This window comes from Triturus cristatus, chromosome 1_1, assembly GCF_964204655.1.
Source record: "Triturus cristatus chromosome 1_1, aTriCri1.1, whole genome shotgun sequence".
Lineage (NCBI taxonomy): Eukaryota > Metazoa > Chordata > Amphibia > Caudata > Salamandridae > Triturus > Triturus cristatus.
In genome coordinates this window covers 130828270-130850443 of record NC_140579.1, presented here as the reverse complement: position 1 = coordinate 130850443, position 22174 = coordinate 130828270, and the positions used below count along the sequence as shown (strand labels likewise).

General features: G+C 48.9%; 1 protein-coding gene across 1 annotated transcript in view; it reads right to left on the bottom strand.

Annotated features, from left to right (window-relative positions):
- CIMAP3 (ciliary microtubule associated protein 3) overlaps positions 1–22174 on the bottom strand; it is a 165166-nt gene that overhangs the window by 10077 nt on the left and 132915 nt on the right. Inside the window, exons 4-5 of the mRNA XM_085615411.1 lie at positions 13423–13556; positions 12853–12970 (exon numbers count right to left, since the gene is read on the bottom strand). Of these exons, the coding sequence (XP_085471537.1) occupies positions 12853–12970; positions 13423–13556 (252 nt within the window). The remainder of the gene's footprint in view (positions 1–12852; positions 12971–13422; positions 13557–22174) is intronic.

The window sequence follows — 22174 nt, the reverse complement described above, 5'->3', positions numbered from 1 at the left end:
TCTTAGATTTGACTGTGTATATACACAAAGGCAAATTGCACACAAAATTATTTCGCAAACCCACTGATGGCAACACGTTACTACACGCCACAAGCTTTCACCCAGTTAATTTGGTAAGAAGCATTCCCTATGGTGAATGTCTTCGAGCCATGAGGAACTGCAGCATTAAAGATGATCTGGAGGCGGAAATTGAATGTCTTAAAAACAGATTTTCTGCTAGAGGATACTCAGAGGAATGCATTACCTCTTCTGTATATAGAGCAACAAAGCAGTCAAAGGAAGAACTACTCTTTAAACCCAGCAAGAAAGAGAGCAGGAAGACAGGGCATTCCCTTTGTAGGATGATAACCACATTCAACAACCAACACAAGGAGTTACGCCATATTTTACAAAAACATTGGCATATTATCTGGAATGATCCAATTTTAAAAAAATGTGTTCAGAGAAAACCCCTCATCACCTTTAGAAGGGCTCGTTCGTTAAGACAAGCACTAGTCAGCAATATGTTACCTTCTGCTACACAGTCTAAGACCAAAGGCACATGGTTAACCAGAAAAAATGGATTCATTAAGTGCACGAAATGTAAGGCCTGCACTTTTGGGAAGAATACCACCAGTTATGTTTCCGGACTCACGAAGAGGGAGCAGAAAATCAAGGGACAGTTCTCTTGTAAGACAGAGTTTGCTGTCTACGTGCTTCAATGCCCTTGTGGCTTGAGGTACGTAGGCAGCACTATTTTGCAGGTGCATAAGCGGGTGCTACAACACCTGCGGGCTATAAAGAATGCGGACCAATCTTATTCGGTTGCCCATCACTTCAGTCAAGTGCACAATAAAGATGTGAGTGGTCGGACATATTTTGTCATAGATGCTGTACCAATCAACATTAGAGGGGGTGATCGGCAGAAAACCCTTCGAAGACTAGAATCTAGTTATATTATTAAACTTAATACAAAAACTCCTATGGGGTTAAACGTGGAAGAAGATTTACACACGTACTTATGAACACTCTTCACGATCCTACACTCCCCTTTTTTAAATCTGCAAAAGATTTTAATTGGTTTAGGTTTTCACTTTTTCAGAAATATGAAATAATGTGAAGATATGTCAATATGAGGCAATACATACATCGTGGCACACACTCAGGAACTGCTAGGATGTTGACAGACCTTCGTGCGCACTGGCGCGTTGATATTTTTCAGAAAAATAGTATGACAATCATATGTAATAAATGTTGAATATTTGTGACGCACTAACTAACGTAGAAGGACCAAAAATGTCAATTTTGCGGCACGAGCCGATTGATTAGTCTCACTAGAAACATTAAATGTCAACAATAATTATTGGTCTGGTCATAATATGAGCCACTTATAACAGCATTTGAAAGTTTACGATGTCATTCTAAACATATACGCCAATAATCAATTTCACCAAAGAAATGTATTTCAGCATCAATTAAGTATTGAAATGATTACGGTTTCTGTTATTATGATGTGTATTAGCCACATAACTGAATTTCCTACATATTGAGAAAAAACGTAAACAAGTTTAATTTACGCGATATTCAGAAAACTACGAGTATGTCTTCACTGTCTATAGCTGTAGTTTACCATGTGACACGGAACTGATTCACGAGTGTATATGGTGGGAAAAAACTTTATTGGAGTTGTTGGTGAGCAAGCCTGCTGCGCAGGCAAAACGCGTCTGACTCTTTTCAACTGACATAAAATTATTTTCCAAACGACACGGCGTCGACATTCCATTTTTCTTGGAGTTTATATTATATATATATATGTATGCATCCAACCTTGCCTTCAAAAGATCCATACACCCCAAACCCTAAAAATACCCTTACAACCTCAAAACCCATAGCGCACCTAAACACCCCTTACCACCCAAACACCCATACCCATCCTAAACCCTAAAAACCCCTACCATCCAAAATCCCATACCCATTCTAAGCTCTATATGTTCTTGTTAGACCTGTCAGCCCTTCGGTGGTTCCCTCCTCAATTCTTTTCTTTTTGTCCCTTCCTCTCCTCATTTCTTTTTCCTGTCCACTTTTTTTTTTTTTCTGGTGGTAACGTAGAGGCCCTGGGTGCCCATCTTCACTAATTGGGGATGAGGCGCAAGGTGCTCCTCTAAACTGGAGGGTGAATGACATCTCACCTACAAAATGGTGGCCCAAACTGTCACCTCCGAGCCTGGGCCATAGGCTGTCATGGGGGATTCCAGAACCTTCTGGGTCCCTCTGGCTAGTCAGGGCCCAGGCTATATATAGGGGTGAGGGGCGGCGGCCATTTTAGAGAGATGGCGTGAGGTGAGGAGCCAGGAGGCAGGCACTTGCATGGGGAGGTGGGTGCACTAAAAGAAGAGATTGACTGTCCTTTGGGCCGGCTAATTTCCCCCTGGTTGACACCGCCCTCTATCTGGTGACCTGACCCGGCCGGTAGCCTCTGTCCTCAGGGAACAAGTCGTCAAGTAGGGCAAATCGCCTAGCCAGGACCCCTGAGAGACACATAGATAAGGAGCTCCCTTCACCGATCCATTGCCCCCTGCCACTGTGATTCCCCGGAGCCCTTGAAAGCCCAAACCCTGAGACTGACTGCTGTTCTGAGGTGGGAAAGTGATCAGCGCCGCAGCCCCAGGAGTGCTGGCTGCGTAGATGGTTTGCTCCTGCGCTGTAGATCGAGGCTTCCCTGAAGAGAATCGCTGTCCCAGTGTCTGGAGGCGCGGCCCTCTGAGAGAGAGAGGCGTCACCGAGGCTTCCTGTGGGCCGCGCTAGGCCGAAGCCGAATACTCGCATCACCTGACGGGGGCGGGCTGCTAAACGCCGCCCCCGCCGTAGTACTATTGGTTGGTTGGGCCGCGCCCCCGCCGGAGTGTCCTGAGCGGCTGCGGGCGCGGGCCTCGGCACCTGTGAGGAAAGCCTGGAATCCAGCGGAGCTCCCCGGCCACGACTGGCCCGTCCGGGAGCCCTGCGCCTTCCCCCTTCGACCCGGACATCGCCGGGAGGGAGCTAAAATGTGCGCTTTCAAACCCGCGAGGGTCCAAGAATCAGGTAACCCCTGGGGAGGCGGGCGGAAGGCCGGAGGGAGGCCCAGGATTCGCCCCTCCCCCGGGTAAGTGCTTCGTAAGCCGGGTGTGCCCACACGACTCCCGACGAAGGAGTAGACTGGTCCATGCCCTCTGCCCCTGCAGGACTCATAAAGCGTCAGGATAAGACTCGGACTGCTGGTCCAGGACCTTTGGCCCCAACCCCTTCAAAGCACCAGTTTCAAAGCGTTATATTCCTCCGCCCTGGTTGAGGGGCCTCATGTAAAGTGCTATGTCAAGCCACCAGAGTAGGAAGCGCTATTGAGTTACCAGATGTAGCGTGAGGGTAGGAATTAGGATCCAGAGGCGCTAGTGATCTGCTAAGGATGGCGCTGTGTCCACCTGTCATACTTTGAAGCAGTATTAAGTGTTGTGGGCAGGGCTAGGTTGATAGGGCCTGGTTTTCAGCGCAAGCAATGTTCATGCTATGTGTTGCATATTATTTATTGACCCTATTTAAAGTAGTGCAATGCTAAGTGCGGCCTTGTAATTAATGCTTATCTTGACAGTGCAATGTTCATGCTATGTGTTGCATATTATTTATTGACCCTATTTAAAGTAGTGCAATGCTAAGTGCGGCCTTGTAATTAGTGCTTATCTTGACAGTGCAATGTTCATGCTATGTGTTGCCTATTATTTGTTGACCCTATTTAAAGTAGTGCAATGCTACGTGCGGCCTATTATTTATTGACTTTTACCAGGTAATGTCGGTATCATATGCGACTGTGTAGTTCTTCACTCAATTCAATATGCCAGGTCATGGTTATGCGCGGCACTAAAGCGACTGTCTCTATTCAAAGTACTAATCCACTACTGTGGGTGGTGTAATAATTGATTTGTCCTGAAGAGAAAAGAAAAGAAGAGACAAGAAATAAGGGAAGATAAAGGTTTTCCATCTTTCTCAGTTTCCTTGTGTAGCGTCATTTTTGGTGGTGGTGCGCTGGAGTGCGAGATGAGTGTGGTGCAAGCACGACACGCGAACGAGTATAGGCCTTCCCCCTTAAGCCAAGCTACCCCCGGATCTTAGGTCCAACAAATTGGTGCTCAGCGGTGGGATCCTGAATCTGTGCTTGCATCCACTCAGTAGCAGTTTGGCGCGCGCCACAGCCTACACTAGATTGTTTTGACTGGAGTTTTCTCCAGATTGTTTTCCTGATTGGAGGTTTTCAAAATTGTCCTGTGTTATACTTCCTTTTTAGGGAAGGTCTTCCAGTGTGAAGTACTTTTTGACTGCGTTGTGTCCCATCTGGTAGGATGGAGTTCGAGTTGGGTAGGCTGGAGGAATATACGGTGACCCAATTGAAGGAATTCTGCCAGGAGAGGGAGGTATTCTTTAAGCAGGGGGCAAGGAAAATAGAGCTCCAAACTAGCTTAAGAGCCTGGGTTATGGCCCACCCTAGCGGGAAACGGGAGGAGGAACCAGGACTAGACCTCCCGGAAGAAACGGAAGTCCTTTTTCCCCCTGGGAGCGGCAATATGGACGTCGGGTCTAGGCCCCCATCAAGAGTGGGTAGTAGTGCTTCAGGGGGGAGCCTGTCCTCTGCTGATCTAGTTGACCGAAGGGAGGAGAGGCAGTTCAGAATGGATCTGGCCCGTTTGGAAAAAGAGAGGGAGGAGAGGAAGTTCCTCCATGAGCTCCACTTAAAGGAGTTGGATCTCAAAGCCCTACAGTTTGGAATCCCCAGCAGTCCCGTTGGTGGCAGCATACCTAGAGAGGTTCCCAGAGAGTCCAGGCCTTACCTGCCCAAAGATGTATTCGCCAGCTATGGTGTCGGAGACGACATCGTTAAATGGCTGGCTGCCTATGAGGTTTCCCTAAGAGCACACGGGGTCCCCGAAGCTCAGTGGGGGGGGTGGCCTATATAGGTATATGCCTCCGGTGGGGAGGGATGCCTTGTTAGCCTTAGAACAGCAAGACCAGACCAAGTACCCCCTCATGAAGGTAGCCCTAGTGAGGAAATTTGGGTTGACCCCTGAAAAATTCAGGCAGAGGTTTCGGGGCAGTCAAAAGTTGGCCACCCAGAATTGGGTAGACTTCTTGGACTATGCCAAGAAGGCCTTAGAGGGCTGGGTGCAGGGCAGTGAGGTCAAGGACTATGAGGGACTGTATAATTTAATTCTAAAGGAGCACCTCCTCGAGAAAAGTTTTCCGGAGCTGCGTCAGCACCTGGTGGACAGCAAGCTAACTAATCCTAGGAAGCTTGCAGAGGAGGCGGATATCTGGGCGAGTACCCGGGTATCCTCAAAAGGGACTGGAGGGAATTTCCAAGGGGCTGGACAGGGCGCCCCCCAGAAGAAAGAGGGGGGAGACAAAAAGAAGGAGTTCTTCAAAGGCCCCCAAAAGAGTTCACAAGGGAAGGGAGTAGGATTCCCTCCTAAGGTTGGCCCCCACAAACCCCCTTATCCTGACCGTGGTCAGCAGCCTAGGGTTGTCCGATGTTATGAGTGTGGTGAGGTTGGGCACTATAAGGGGGATGCCAAGTGTCCCAAGAGACCACACCCTCCCATTGGAGGAAAGACCCCTGGGGTGGCGAGTGTAGTGCTCGGGGAGGAGTTGCCCCTAGATAAGGGAAGTGAGTGGGTAGGGCTAACCTTAGTGTTCTTAGGGGATTGTGAGATGGTTCCTAAGACCCAGATACCCTCGAATACTACTAAGTACAGGCAATGGGTCACCATCAATGCCCAGAGGGTGGAGGCTCTGAGGGACACAGGAGCCAGCATGACTATGGTAAGGAGTCAGCTGGTGTCCCCAGGGCAGGTGGTTCCCAATGTAGTCCACCCGGTTGTGATGGCTGACAACCGAGAGGGTCACTATCCGGTGGCCCAGATTCCCTTTGAGTGGGGAGGGGTTGCAGGTCCTCTACGAGTTGCGATAAGCCCAGCCATGCCGGTCGACTGCCTGTTGGGAAATGACCTTGAACACTCGGCGTGGAAGGAGGTCGAGTTCAGGGCCCACATGGAAATGTTGGGGACCCCTGAGTGGACATGTGCCAACACCCGGTCCTTGACTGCCCGAAGAGGGAGTTCACAGAGGTTGGAGCCTGGGGCAAAGGCCCAACCAGCTGCCGGAAAGGGAAAACGGGGACGGGGAAAACCTGCCCTGGCATCTGACCCTCCAAAGGTGGATGGGGCAACTGAAGTGGTCCCGGAGTCTACGGAGGGGGATGTAACTTCCCTGGAGGGCTTACCTACCCCTGCAGACTGGCAGGTGGAGGGAGGACCTACTAGGGAAGAGTTTTGTCGGGCCCAGAAGGAGTGCCCTACCCTTGAGGGTTTACGGCGGCTGGCCGAAGCCCAGGCAGCGGGTAACGATTCGGGGAACTTCCACATATACTGGGAAGATGGTCTCCTTTATAGAGAACCCAAGGCTCCGGTGCATGGTTCATCCCGGGCCTTGGTGGTTCCCCAGCGTTACCGAGCCTTCCTATTGGGATTGGCTCACGAAATACCCTTGGCAGGACACTTGGGACAAGACAAGACCTTTGCTCGACTTGTCCCTCATTTCTACTGGCCTCAGATGAGGATTACGTCCGATACGTTTTGTAGGACGTGTGTAACCTGCCGAGCTAGTGGGAAGACAGGGGTGAAGCTGAAGGCTCCCCTGGAACCACTGCCTGTCGTTGGCACCCCCTTTGAAAGGGTGGGCATCGACATTGTCGGGCCATTGGATCCACCAACGTCTGCCGGTCACAGGTTTATCCTGGTTCTGTTGGATCATGCCACACGGTACCCAGAGGCTATCCCTCTGAGGACCATTGCTGCACCTGCAGTGGCACGGGCCCTTATGGGAATTTTTACCCGGATGGGATTCCCCAAGGAAGTGGTGTCGGACAGAGGTACCAACTTCATGTCGGCCTATATGCGGGCTATGTGGAAAGAGTGTGGAGTCACTTACCGGTTCTCCACTCCTTATCACCCCCAGACCAATGGTCTGAAGGAGAGGTTTAACAAAACCTTAAAGGGCATGATCTGGAGTCTGCCCGAGAGCCTGCGGAGGAAATGGGACGTCCTCCTACCTTGTTTGCTGTTTTCTTACAGGGAGGTACCACAGAAGGGAGTGGGCTTCAGCCCCTTCGAGCTGTTGTACGGGCACCCTGTGCGTGGACCCCTCAGCCTGGTGAAGGATGGATGGGAAAAGACTCCCCGGAAACTTCCCCCGGATGTGGTGAGCTACATGCTGGCCTCTCGTAGCCAAATGGCTAGGTTGTGGAAGCAAGCTTCTGAAAACCTAGAAGCCAGCCAAACGGTCATGAAGGAATGGTATGACCGAAACGCTCACCCGGTGGAGCTGGAGCCTGGCCAGAAGGTGTGGGTGATGGAACCTGGAGAGCTTAGCGCCCTCCAGGATCGCTGGTCAGGCCCCTTTGAGGTGGTTGAGAAGAAGGGCAAAGTCACCTACGTGGTAGATCTTAAGACCCCCAGGCAGCCCCATCGGGTGCTTCATGTCAACCGCCTCAAGCCTCACCAAGAGAGACCCGAGGTCACGTTAATGATGGTGACTGATGGGTCAGAGGAAGAGGAAAGTAAACCTCTTCCCGATCTATTTGCGTCCCAAGAGAAGGATGGGTCGGTGGAGGGAGTGATCCTTTCACCGTCCCTAACTCCTGAACAACGGAAGGATTGTCGCCAGGTACTGGAGCAGTTTGCGACCTTGTTCTCACTTGTCCCGGGAAGGACTCATCTGTGTACCCATGATGTGGACACAGGGGACAGCCCACCTGTGAAGTCCAAGTCCTACCGACTGTCGGATAAAGTGAAGGCTAGCATCCATGGAGAAGTTACCAAGATGCTGGAGCTAGGAGTGATTGAGCCTTCAAGTAGTCCCTGGTCCAGTCCGGTGGTACTGGTACCTAAAGCTGCCCCCCGGGCACGACCCCAGAACTCCGGTTCTGTGTGGATTACAGGGGACTGAATTCTGTGACAAAGACAGATGCTCATCCCATCCCGAGGGCGGATGAGCTCATTGACCGGTTGGGAGCTGCCCAATATCTCAGTACCTTTGACCTTACATCCGGGTACTGGCAGATTTCCCTGACGGATGGAGCCAAGGAAAGGTCAGCCTTCTCCACACCTGAGGGTCACTACCAGTTCTGTGTGATGCCTTTTGGGCTCAAGAACGCCCCTGCTACATACCAGCGGTTGGTGAACCAGGTCCTCTCTGGAATGGAAGCCTTCTCGGTTGCGTACCTGGATGACATCGCTGTCTTCAGCCGCAGCTGGGAGGACCATTTGTGTCACCTTCAGGCTGTTCTTCAGGCTTTGCAGCAGGCAGGCCTGTCGATCAAAGCCAGTAAGTGCCAGATTGGGCAGGGGTCGGTAGTGTACCTCGGTCACTTGGTGGGTCGGGGCAAGGTGCAACCCCTCCAGGCCAAGATCGAAACCATCATGGCCTGGGAACCCCCCAAGACTCAGACAGAGGTCCGGGCCTTCTTGGGCCTCACTCGTTACTACCGACGCTTTGTCAAGGGATACGGTACTATCGTGGCCCCCTTGACTGAGCTCACTTCCAAAAAGCACCCTCGACGGGTAATCGGGACCGAGGGATGTCAACAAGCCTTTGACACCTTGAAAAAGGCCATGTGTGCGGCACCTGTTCTCAGGGCCCCTGACTTCGCCAAGGAGTTCATCGTCCAAACAGATGCTTCGGAGCATGGTATCGGGGCAGTGCTCTCGCAACTCAATGACGAGGGTCTAGACCAACCGGTGGTTTTCCTGTCTAGGAGACTACTCCCCCGGGAACAGAGGTGGAGTGCAATTGAGAGGGAGGCCTTTGCGGTGGTATGGGCTCTGAAGAAGCTGCGGCCATATCTGTTTGGCTCGCACTTCCTGGTTCAGACCGACCACCGACCCCTCAGGTGGCTGATGCAGATGAGGGGCGAAAATCCCAAGCTATTGAGGTGGTCCATCTCCCTACCGGGAATGGACTTTAGGGTGGAACATCGGCCAGGAGTGGACCACGCCAATGCTGACGGTCTATCCAGGTATTTCCGCCTTAGTGAAGAGGACTCCCAAGGGATTGGGTAGCTCTCCCCACTTTCAGCTGGGGGGGACGCGTGTTAGACCTGTCAGCCCTTCGGTGGTTCCCTCCTCAATTCTTTTCTTTTTGTCCCTTCCCTTCCCTTCCTCTCCTCATTTCTTTTTCCTGTCCACTATATTTTTTTTTCTGGTGGTAACGTAGAGGCCCTGGGTGCCCATCTTCACTAATTGGGGATGAGGCGCAAGGTGCTCCTCTAAAATGGAGGGTGAATGACATCTCCCCTACAAAATGGTGGCCCAAACTGTCCCTCTGAGCCTGGGCCATAGGCTGTCATGGGGGATTCCAGAACCTTCTGGGTCCCTCTGGCTAGTCAGGGCCCAGGCTATATATAGGGGTGAGGGGCGGCGGCCATTTTTGAGAGATGGCGTGAGGTGAGGAGCCAGGAGGCAGGCACTTGCGTGGGGAGGTGGGTGCACTAAAAGGAGAGATTGACTGTCCGTTGGGCCGGCTAATTTCCCCCTGGTTGACACCGCCCTCTATCTGGTGACCTGACCCGGCCGGTAGCCTCTGTCCTCAGGGAACAAGTCGTCAAGTAGGGCAAATCGCCTAGCCAGGACCCCTGAGAGACACATAGATAAGGAGCTCCCTTCACCGATCCATTGCCCCCTGCCACTGTGATTCCCCGGAGCCCTTGAAAGCACAAACCCTGAGACTGACTGCTGTTCTGAGGTGGGAAAGTGATCAGCGCCGCAGCCCCAGGAGTATTGGCTGCGTAGATGGTTTGCTCCTGCGCTGTAGATCGAGGCTTCCCTGAAGAGAATCGCTGTCCCAGTGTCTGGAGGCGCGGCCCTCTGAGAGAGAGAGGCGTCACCGAGGCTTCCTGTGGGCCGCGCTAGGCCGAAGCCGAATACTCGCATCACCTGACGGGGGCGGGCTGCCAAACGCCGCCCCCGCCGTAGTACTATTGGTTGGTTGGGCCGCGCCCCCGCCGGAGTGTCGTGAGCGGCTGCGGGCGCGGGCCTCGGCACCTGTGAGGAAAGCCTGGAATCCAGCGGAGCTCCCCGGCCATGTCTGGCCCGTCCGGGAGCCCCGCGCCTTCCCCCTTCGACCCAGACATCGCCGGGAGGGAGCCAAAGTGTGCGCTTTCAAACCCGCGAGGGTCCAAGAATCATGTAACCCCTGGGGGAGGCGGGCGGAAGGCCGGAGGGAGGCCCAGGACTCGCCCCTCCCCCGGGGAAGTGCTTCGTAAACCGGGTGTGCCCACACGTCTCCCGACGAAGGAGTAGACTGGTCCATGCCCTCTGCCCCTGCAGGACTCATAAAGCGTCAGGATAAGACTCGGACTGCTGGTCCAGGACCTTTGGCACCAACCCCTTCAAAGCGCCAGTTTCAAAGCGTTATATTCCTCCGCCCTGGTTGAGGGGCCTCATGTAAAGCGCTATGTCAAGCGACCAGAGTAGGAAGCGCTATTGAGTTACCAGATGTAGCGTGAGGGTAGGAATTAGGATCCAGAGGCGCTAGTGATCTGCTAAGGATGGCGCTGTGTCCACCTGTCATACTTTGAAGCAGTATTAAGTGTTGTGGGCAGCGCTAGGTTGATAGGGCCTGGTTTTCAGCGCAAGCAATGTTCATGCTATGTGTTGCATATTATTTATTGACCCTATTTAAAGTAGTGCAATGCTAAGTGCGGCCTTGTAATTAATGCTTATCTTGACAGTGCAATGTTCATGCTATGTGTTGCATATTATTTATTGACCCTATTTAAAGTAGTGCAATGCTAAGTGCGGCCTTGTAATTATTGCTTATCTTGACAGTGCAATGTTCATGCTATGTGTTGCCTATTATTTATTGACCCTATTTAAAGTAGTGCAATGCTACGTGCGGCCTATTATTTATTGACCTTTACCAGGTAATGTCGGTATCATATGCGACTGTGTAGTTCTTCACTCAATTCAATATGCCAGGTCATGGTTATGTGCGGCACTAAAGCGACTGTCTCTATTCAAAGTACTAATCCACTACTGTGGGTGGTGTAATAATTGATTTGTCCTGAAGAGAAAAGAAAAGAAGAGACAAGAAATAAGGGAAGATAAAGGTTTTCCATCTTTCTCAGTTTCCTGGTGTAGCGTCATTTTTGGTGGTGGTGCGCTGGAGTGCGAGATGAGTGTGGTGCAAGCATGACACGCGAACGAGTATAGGCCTTCCCCCTTAAGCCAAGCTACCCCCGGATCTTAGGTCCAACAGTTCTCTTGCCACCCAAAACCACAAACCGTCCCTAAACCCTAATAGTTCCTTACTGCCCAAAAAGCCATACCCACCCTCAACACTAAAAATTCACTTAACATCCAGAACCTCCAACCCACCCTAAACCCTAAAATGTCCTACAACCCAAAAACCCATATATTCTTTCCCACCCTAAACCCTAAAAAAAGATTCACTAATATATAAATGGCATTGCTTTGAGAAAGACCATTTGGTTGAAACACGTCACAAATAAAGGAATAATCGGACTTATCTGGAGTGCGGGCTATCCTTGCATATATATATCACTTCCGACCTTCATTTCTGTAACAAATTCCCCTCTCGGTGGGAAAAAACAAATGCAAACTCCAAATTCCTGGTGCAATAAGGTGTTTTATTTCGCCCTTACACCGCCATATATATATATATTTCCACAACAAGAGATATATATCTATATATATGTATGAAACCAAAGGTGCCCTGATACGAAGACGCCACTCCACGGAGGATAATTCAGCTGAATTTTAATGAACAAAACCGGTGCTGGCATTTCAAACCTTTGGTTTCATGTTTCAACACGGCAGCCCGGCCGTGGAAGATTGCACCACCTGTCTACTCGAAATACAGGACTGCGTGGTTTGGAATTATCTGGTTTCATATATATATGTATATACACATATGAATATATATACATATATATGTGTGTGTGTAAAAAACACTTTGAACATTTAAAACCATTAACACTTACATATACTTACCCTTAAAACTTTTACAATGAATATGCCTTTACCATTCATGCCTTTACAACAAATTTGTTGTCAAATCCTGTGTAGTAAAGACATGCGTGGTAGTGTCGCCTGGGTGGTTAAACTTGTGTGGTAAAGGCACGGGGTTTACAGCTTTGAGGTATAGACTCTTTCCCTTGTGTAGCATGACCAGTTGAAGTCCATTGACACAATCAATCGACCAGTCAATCAATCAATCACTTGTGGTACGAGACATCCAACAGAAGCCCAGAGGAGAGTAGTCTCTCATTTGCCTATGTACATTCAGCTTGGGAGCTCAGAGAGAGTGCCTAGCTCAGACAGAGAACACAAACCTATACATTAAGAATACCTCCAAAACAAAAATACATCTCATCAACAGGCTGTTGCTGGGGTTGTCCAGCCAATGAGGGTCAGCTTTTAAGAACACAGGACCACTAAGCTTGCATTCCTGAGCCATAAGAGTCACATTGAGGCAAGGAAGAAAATGGGTTGGAGAAAAGTCCTCAGCACAGAAGCCAACGAGGCACTTATGCAAGAAAGCGGGAAAATATCTGAAATCTTCTTTGCGAGATAATGGACTGAATTAGGGTATGCCCGTGGGAGGCAGATTCTGGGCATGAGGTTTGCCCACGCACCCAGGCTTCCAAATGATCACTCAACTGTGTTGTGGAATGACTGCCCAAGACTAGAGGAAGGTTGGTTTGAATGAAGAACAACTCATACTCTGGCCCTAAAGAACCTTTGGGTAGAGAAGTAAAAAACTGGCACCCACCTCTGACCGGAGAGTTCTCTTCTCCAGCGATGGCACCAACGACCAGTCTGGAGACCCAAACTTCATGGGCCAAGTAACCCTCCTCTTCGTAGGTACCTCAAGTTCGTAGGCACCGGGGCTTATGAGAGAGGGGAAAAAATTTATTTTCACTCAAGGAGAAAGATCATTTATTGAAAGTACCATGTCATGTGCAGGAAACAAGTGGGTATATATATATATATATATATATATATATATATATATATATATATATATATATATATATATATATATATATATATATATATATATAAGAGTAGTGGATGAATCTACAGCTTAGAATTACTGGATCATGTTTGAGAGACAGTCTTGTGCGGGAGATAAATGCACGTGTTCCATTAGTGCTGGTTTCTTAGCATGTGGACAATTAGTGGGCAGCTTTGTGTCTAGGGTGAGGATCTGGCTGAGAAAGAACAGTGGGAGAGTACGGGTGAGAGAGTGTGACAAATGGAGTAAGGGTATAGGAGCGACAAATCATGTATTTTTGTGTGTGTATGTGTGCGCTTGTCTTTGACTGCCAGTTGCATGTACCCGGGGTGAAGTTCTGCATCGGAGACCTTTGCCGGAAATCTTTCTGCTTGAATGGAGAAAGGAGCATACGCTGGGGTGAAAACCCTCTCTTGAGTCCAGAAGGATTGGTATGCGGCAGGCCCAGGGTTCTGGATCTGTAGATATTGAAAACATTATAAATTAAAGATCACAACCTTAGTCACAAAGAGATCTCTCAATGTACAACTAATGTTAAACCTGCCTTTAAAGCCAGACATCTCATGTTCAAGAGGCCACTAGAAGAAGATCGGTAGTTATATCAAGTTTAATGGCGATTCCCTATGACACTTGGTAAAGTCTATGGAACCTTTAGTACGCCCATAGTGAGTCACTGGATAACGTAAGAGTTGCTGTCTCTCACATCCAGAGGTTCAGAATTGAAGTGCCTCTGAACTTCAAACATCAGACAGACCTTCAACTTTACAATATGTACCTCTGTGGTAGATGTTCATATCACTTGCTTCTTAAGATACATTGTGAGCATGTACTGCTGGTACAGACACTGAACAGCCATGTGTCTTGGTGTCACACATGAACAGAAGGTACTGCTTAACCAGACACTGATACCACATGTTTATGTAACAGCGCTGGCCGGGCCTGTGAGACTAACTTTTCTGCAGGTCGTGTTATCTGTGTTGCGTACTGTTGTTTACCACTATTGTCTCATGGCCTTGGGAGCCATTGGTCTTCAACTGGAAAGACCAGGTACTTCCTTTGTAGTTCAAATGCAGTGCAGACACGGAATCAAGGCTTCCCCTAATAGGCGTTATAGGGTTGGAACTCAAACACAGCCTGACACACTAATCTCACACAATAAATGCTGCTGCCCAGTCTGAGCTCAAAGTTATCATAAACAAAATGTGCTTTGGTAGGAAATGAGAAGCTAAAATGATGGTTTCAAAGAGGTTCAGTCCACCATTATAAAAAGAGACAAGATGAGGCAGAAAGAACAAGTTACTTACCTTCAGTAACGATATATCTATAAGAAACATAGGTTAGTTATACATTCCTCACCTTAGGATTTTCCCCAGGCGTCAGACTGGATCCGGAAAGTTTTTCGTCAGCAGTACCCCTGCACGTAGCAAGGTGGCGTTGGTCGACTATGCGTTCGGTGTCGTGGTCGCCGGGATGACGTTACGGTGGCTACTTAGACACCGCACTCGTGCACTGACGTCAATTCTTTCTTTTTCCGCGCCAGCAAGCGCAGATCCCAAAAGAACGGTACCTCCAGTCAATTTTTGACTGAACTTTTTCCCCGACTTTTGTCGACTTCGTTGTAGTTAGAGTCCTTCGACTCCTGGTGCACGAGGGATGCCCGGCTTTAAGGCTTGCGGTTCCTGTATCCGACTCATGTCGGTGACGGAGCTGCACCGTGTGTGCCTCTACCTCCTGGAGTGCGACCACGACCCCAAGTCGTGCTCCGACTGCCGGACCATGGCCCCGAAGTCTTTGCGGGAGCAGTCCCGGAAGCTACTTGAGGCCCGGCAGTGGTTTTTAGCAATGGTCTAAAACATCCCCAATGCTGTGCAACTAAGTTGAAGAAAAGAAGCCCATGACTTGGCCACATGTGCGCACATACAAAATAAAATTGTGGGCTTTTTTATTTTTTTACAGAACCATGTCAAAAGCCTGATGTGCTAAACAGAATGATTTGAAATTAATGTGTTTTGCCACAGGAAGCCAGTGGAGTGGAGAGATTGAGCCTTGGTCAATGTTCTAAGACTTCAGACAAGCCTAACTGCCATATTTGCTGCACTAACTGCAAACACCAGATAGTTGTGGTTGGGAGCCGCATTTAATAGGCATTTGCCTTGTCTATCTTGGACAGAATGAAAACTACCACCACTGAAATATGTAGATGGTCAGAAACAAAGGGCAATATATTCCTCGGCTCGTCTGATGGTAGCATGTTGAAACCAGAGCTACACTAACCTCAACCCCCTAAAGAAAGCACTGTGTCAAAATGGAAGCAATGGCTTTTGATACTGTAAATAATCTGGGGCAACTTCAGCTCTATAAAAAGCCTAGAACATATCAAATAAAAAGTAGTGACACTCTAATTAAGAAAAATACAATATAATGTATTTGTTATACATAATCACATATCTCATATAGAAAAATAGAATCATGATAAATCACTAAAAAATATTTTTTAAATATAACTAATGCCGCATACTTATTTCAATCATTCATCATGCATTTACACTTCTAATTTGTTTTGTAAATACAGTTCTGTTTTTGATGACAGTACAATTCATTAATCAGCTATATGTAGTGTAACAATAAAATTTTAATTAGAACATTTAATTTTCGGGTGGTTTTCCAAATAGTTTCTCAACGCGCGTTTCGGCAGACCACTGCCTTCTTCAGGAGTTCCACCTCCAAATAGTAAGTTCAGTTTCACTGTCAAACTAGATATGGTCAAGATGACAGTAAAGCAAACGAAAAGTCCAATACTGTCTTGATATGGTATGGGATCAAGGCTAATTTCTTAAATTGAATGCAACGGAATCAACTTATGAAAGAAGAGCGATGCAATAAACTAGGGGTTCGGATCTCTTCAATATTCAGTTTGATAGAGGATAGAGACTCAACCCTGAGTAGAGGGGGCAATGCGATAAAGGAGAGGCACAAAGCTCCTCATTATGCAGATTTCCACAAATGAGCTTAAACAGAACGATACAAAATCAATGGATGAGCTGCCAATCCATTAGGTAATGAGCTTTTGACCCTGGCCACTGTGGATGAGGGGAACCTGCCTCACAGGGCGAGAAGGTGTCCATCCACAAGCTGTTCTGGCTATCGGCACTGAACTTCAGCTAATTTCTGCTCATTCTGTCTTGAATGCAATGTAGGCAGAACCCCAGAGTGTGCTGAAGCTCAGACATGGTCTTTCGATGGGCAGGAATAGCTGGGTATCATTGCGCTCATTCCACAATATCTAATGATGATGCCTCTAGCAGTTGCCCACATGCCGCACACAATAGGGGTGTGAAGAGTTCTGTGGCACTCTTTAAAAGACTGAGATTTCTTCCTGTCGAATGGTGGGAGCACCAATACCTGGCTCCTACCAGAAAGGAAGGAGGCGAACGAAGGCAGGGCCTCCTCAGGCAGACCTACCTCTGCCAACCGGTGGATTACAATGTCAAGATGTAATGTATCAAAAGCAGAGAAGAGAGCTAGTAAATGAGCCTGGAAGAGAGGTACCTGGCAATGTACACTTCCAGGTCACCCAGAACTTTAGCCATGGTGGTTTGAGTCCCCACTCCTGGGAAGAGTCTTAGAGGTTTAAAGCATCTAGAAAGCCAATGAGCCAGATATGTATCTCTGATTTTAGATGTAGCTGGTAAGAAAAAAACATAAATCAGTCAATAATTGACATTGCACTGATGTCCAAGTTGGCCTGTTTTAACAGGGCTTCACAAACCCCATCTTTCAGTTCTCCAGGACTATCATGGTACGAAAGGACGTATTCAGCAAGACAGTCAAGGCTGGCACCAGTGAATAGGCAAGAGCCTTCATGAGCAACACTACAAACATCATTGAAGAATCAGATTGTAAGTGTAAGAAAGTGGATTAATACTTGGCGTGGGTAGCTGGCCACTTGAAGGAATGACCACAATCCCTGGCAGTGCTAACACTTACAGTCACTAAAATAACATGAGCTCAACCCCCTATTAGCTATGTCACAGAGCAGTGAAGCTTACCTTAAGGCAATGTGTAAAGTATTTATACAGTACCACAACTATAATAAAGGCAAAATGCAAAAAAATAACAATCCCAAATCGATATAGAGAAAAAAGTACCATTTAATTTTAAAAAATGACGCCTAAGGGCCAAAAATCCAATTAGGAAAAAGGATATATTTTTTCTACGTTTTTAGTAGGAACAATGCATAGAAGAATAAAGTGCCAATGACAGTTAATGGTCATGATAGTGAGAGACCTTGACACAATGTGACGCTAAGTGCAATGGAGCAGGGGTTGAATGCACAAGCCATGTTCGACCTGGACAAAGATTTCCCCTTCTGACTTTAGTCCTTTATTTTACAATCCACCACAGATGTATGCTTGTAAAGCCCCCAGAAGCCACTTAGAGACTCACAGTATATCAGACAAAGGCCAACAGCAGAGTCCAGTTGCCACAGATCGGCTAGGCCTTTTCAGAAAAAGGCTTCTTATAGCTTGCTGTGTCCCTGTAGCTTCACCAGGATGTCAGCTTTATGGCCCTTGCAGTTCACTTCTTTGTCCTAGGAATAAAAGAGAGAGTAGGTCTAGTCCTTCAAGGCTCTTCTTGGGTTGCAGAGAGGAGATTCAGTCCTCTTCTGATCTTTCTTAGGTCCAGGGAGTGCGCTGAAAAGTGTGCCTGGAGATGCAACATTTATGGCTGCACGAGCTGGAGGGTGGGAATGACTCCTGGGCACGTCCTAAGCAATAGGGTAAAAAGGGAATGGGGTCAACCCTACCTACTCTGGGCATTTTCAAGATAGCCAAAGTTTTTGGCCAAATTAAATACGAGGACTGAGGTGTACCTCTACGTTCTACTGCAGATTGCTATTCCCTTGAGCACCCCAGGTCGAACTCGCTGGCCCTCTTTGGAGCCCCCTAACATCTCTGGGTACCTGCAGCAAAGTGGCCGATTAACTCCTATGCCCTTGTTTTTCGGTACCCCCTACTATTCTTCTGATGTTAGAACCGACCTGGGCTGGGTCGTGTGGGGCGGCAGACTTTGAGGCTGACTCACTGCTAGGTGCTTGGAGGCTGCATGGAGTCGCTGGGAACCAGCAGCTGTCTGCACATGTCAGTTGTGCACATTGGCTCTGTCCGGAATCCGGCTTTGCCCTAAACTGTACTTCGGACAAGGGTTTGGGTGTGCCTACACGACTTTCACACCCCTTGCTCCCTCGGCGCAAGAGGGGTGAACCATGGCCACAGTTGAAGGCAAAAAGATAGATCTGTCAAGGACATGTTGATTAAAAGCAGGATGGATTCCCAGCAAGAGAAAGTGCCCACGGAAGACTCTAAGCATTCGGGAGGAGGCAAGAGTGCGGTGAGCTCGGTGACGCGTAGTTCCTGGAAGCACTGTTCACATCTTTGCGGGAAGATTTACAGACGGTTAAAAAGGATCTGATGTTAGAGCTCAGGGAGGTGCACCGAGACATCGATGAGAAGGGGGAGAGAGTGGTGGCCCTTGAAGAGAGCTCCCTAACTAAGGATGTGGAAATTGAAGCCCTCCAGCAGGAGATCACTCGCTTGCAGGATCAGCAACTAGACCTTCAGGCTCATGTATTAGACCTGGAAAACAGGTAGTGAAGAAACAACATACACTAGAGGGGCGCCCACAGGTGCTGATCTTGAGGGCTATGTCCAGGCCCTGTTTGGAAGCATCCTCAGGGACAACGCGCAAGCAACACCAAGTTAGATCATGTCATACAGTTGGTATCCTCAGGGCACCTCGCCCACCAGCGGACATTCTGGTAGGTGTTCATAGCTTCACCGGAAAAGAGGCAACCCTCATGGCTGCCAGAACTGACCAGAGGATACAATTTCACGGCCACTCCCTTCAGCTATTTCAAGACCTGGCGGCATCCACTCTCCTGAAATGGATGGAATTCCGTTCGGTCACTGGTCACCTCTGCTCTCAGGGCATTTCATACTCCTGGGCCATCCATTTCACCTTATTTTCTAACTGAACGGTAAAACCCACCAACTACGCTCTTTGTCCGAGGCCTGCAAAGTCCTTGAGCTCGCACCCCCGACTTGGATTCCCAGTGTTCCTGGACGGGTGAGAGGGTCCAGGGTAATAAAGGTTGCAGATCCCGGCGGAGTCTGAGACCCATGCTTCACCGCCTGGACACGGCCGCCATGGCAAGAGAAAGGTCTGAGGCGCTGCGCTCCCTCTCTGGCGAAGGCGAACATGACGTTGACCCCCCTCATAAGGTACTGTGCATTGGCAGAAGGGTTGCTAACACAAGGGTGGAGACGGTGCCCTGGTAATCCCCGCGGACCCAGACTTCCAAGTCACAAAAGACTTTATTGACTACATGTTTACTTTGGTTTTTCACCTTTTGTTGAGGGTTTGGGGTATTGTTAAGGGGCTCAACTTACGACTGACTTTTTGTGGGTCAATCGACATATCTTTGAACCACTGTGACTGCGCCCGGATTACCTGGCCCTCACTTGCTTTTTCAACTAACCTCTTTGTCTCCCAACCTACACTCGCCTAGTCCTCTCCACATTTCGTATTATGGAGGTCAAACTATTTAGTCTTAATGTAAAAGGTCTTAACAATCCCACTAAGAGGTCTGCGATACTTTCCTTTTAAGAACACTCGCAAGGAGATATGTATTTGCTCCAGGAAACGCATTTGCTGGCGCAAGACACCCGCAGAATGCATAATAGGAGATTCCCACACCAGTTTTGGTCGCCGGTGAAGGGAAAGAGGGGGGGTGGCGTACTTTTCTTCAGGTGCTTTCAAGGGTTGATCTTAGGTACCTGCTTGGAGATTAGGGGTTGTTTGCTGGCCATCGGGTGCAAATAGATACACTTCACTTTACAATAGCCTCACTCTACGCCCCCAACAAACGACAAGAGAACTTTATGATTGAGGCGCTTGCAGAGGTCCTGCAGACCCCAGATCAGGCTATCTTTGTGGGTGGAGACTTCAATTTAGTCATGGAGAGGGGGCGGGATTGCTCTGGACAAAGGACTGGGCATGCAGGGGCTTTCTCCCCAGATGGACTGACCTGGCTGGCAGACTGTGGGCTACGTGAGGTGTGGCATCTACAGCACCGCGATGAACGGGACTGTACGTTCTATTCTGCAGCGCACAAAACCTACGCCACTTAGATCAGTTCCTAGCCTCGCCCTTGGTGTGGGAGCAAATTACAGCCTCTTCCATTGAGCCCTGCTCCCTATCCGACCACACATTAATCACACTTACCTTTACAACTCACGCTCCCCCTGCCTGACGACCACATTGGTGCCTGCGTCTAACACTGATGCATTCCCCTGACGTGGTGTTCTCAATCAGGCAGACGATCACTGACTATTTGGCTATTAATGATTCGGGCGAAGGAGCTTTTATAGCGAAAGCGGCACACGATAACAAGGCCCGGAAGGATAAAAGGGAGGTGCTGGAAAAATCGGCATTGGAACTTGAGTCCATTCATAAGCGCACTGGAGCTCCCAGAATCCAGCGTAAGCTGGAACAGGAGCGACTTCAGCTCAAGCGCCTCAACCTAGACAGAGCCGAATATGCTATGCTCTGTCTGAAGCACAAATTCCATGTAGGGACTAATAAAGGTGGTTGGATGCTAGCCCATTGCTTACGTAGCAAACAACATGCGAATGCAGTCAAAGCCATACAAACACGGAGGGGTTTGGTGACATCTGATGCCTCAGTCATCACAGCTGATTTCCGGGAGTTTTACGCTAATCTGTACACGGGGGACCATGTAACAACCTCAGATTCTCAGCTCTACGTTCAGTCTACTGGAATCACTCGCCTTCCTTCTATAGAATCGGAGAATCTTGACCAGCCCATCAGAATAGAAGAGGTGATCTCTGCGATCGCATGGCTGACGCCCATGAAACTGCCAGGCCAGGATGGGTATAGGACTATTTTTTATAAGACGTTCTGCACTGAACTAGTTCCCCTGTTAACTCGCCTTTTTAATTCCTTTGCGGACACCGGGGCGCTGACAGAATGTATGCTGCAAGCCTCCATCTTGGTAATCCCGAAACCCAGGAAGGGCCCTCAGCACGGCAGCTCATATCACCCGATATCCCTGCTCAATGTGGATAAGAAACTGTTTGCCAGCATCTTGGCCCATCGCCTTAATCCTTGGATGCCTGGCCGATCCAGATCAGGCTGGGTTTATTCCCTCACGTCAGTGTGGGGATAACACCAAGCGTGTGTGTCACCTCATCGACAAAGTCCAGCGCTCCCAGGAAGAAGCCCTTTTACTAGTTATCGACGAAGAGAAAGCATTCGATAGAGTGCACTGTCCCTACCTGTTCGCAACTTTTAGGCGCTTTGGGGTGGGCGAGCGTTTTGTGAAATGGGTGCACAGCATATATAGTGCGCCCAGTGCAGTTGTCCGTGTCAATGGGGTGAGCTAAAGTGGGTTCCGAGTGGAGCGAGGCACAGGGCAGGGTTGCCTGCTTTCCTCGCTCCTCTTCGCTCTATATATGGAACCCTTGGCTCAGAGGCTGAGAGATGACCCCATCGCAGTAGGTATCATGTTTGGATCTGATCAACATTTGATTAGCCTCTAGGCGGACCTTATATTCTCTGTCACCCGACCTCTCTCCTCATTTCCTGCTATTATCTCAGAGATGGAGGCATTTGGGGTCATGTTAGGTTTTAAGATAAACTTGCTGAAATCGCAAATACTAAATCTCACCATTCAACAAGACGTGGAGCAAGTTCTACGCGCAGTGTACTATTTCCAATGGGCAGAGACAGACCTCCCATACTTGGGAATAGTGTTGGCTTGGAGCCTCCCTTACAATGCGCAAGCCAACTACTCTAAACTCAGGGCCACAATTTGTAAAGAGCTAGACCGGTGGCTATGCCTTCCTCTATCTTGGCTAGGTAGGATAGCCGCAGTGAAAATGAACGTCCTATTCTGTGCTCTTTTCATCTTCCAGGCGCTTCCCCTCTCTACACCTCCTGGGGAGCTACTTCAGCTTCAACGAGAGATCCATCGCTTCATCTGGGGAGGGAAGAG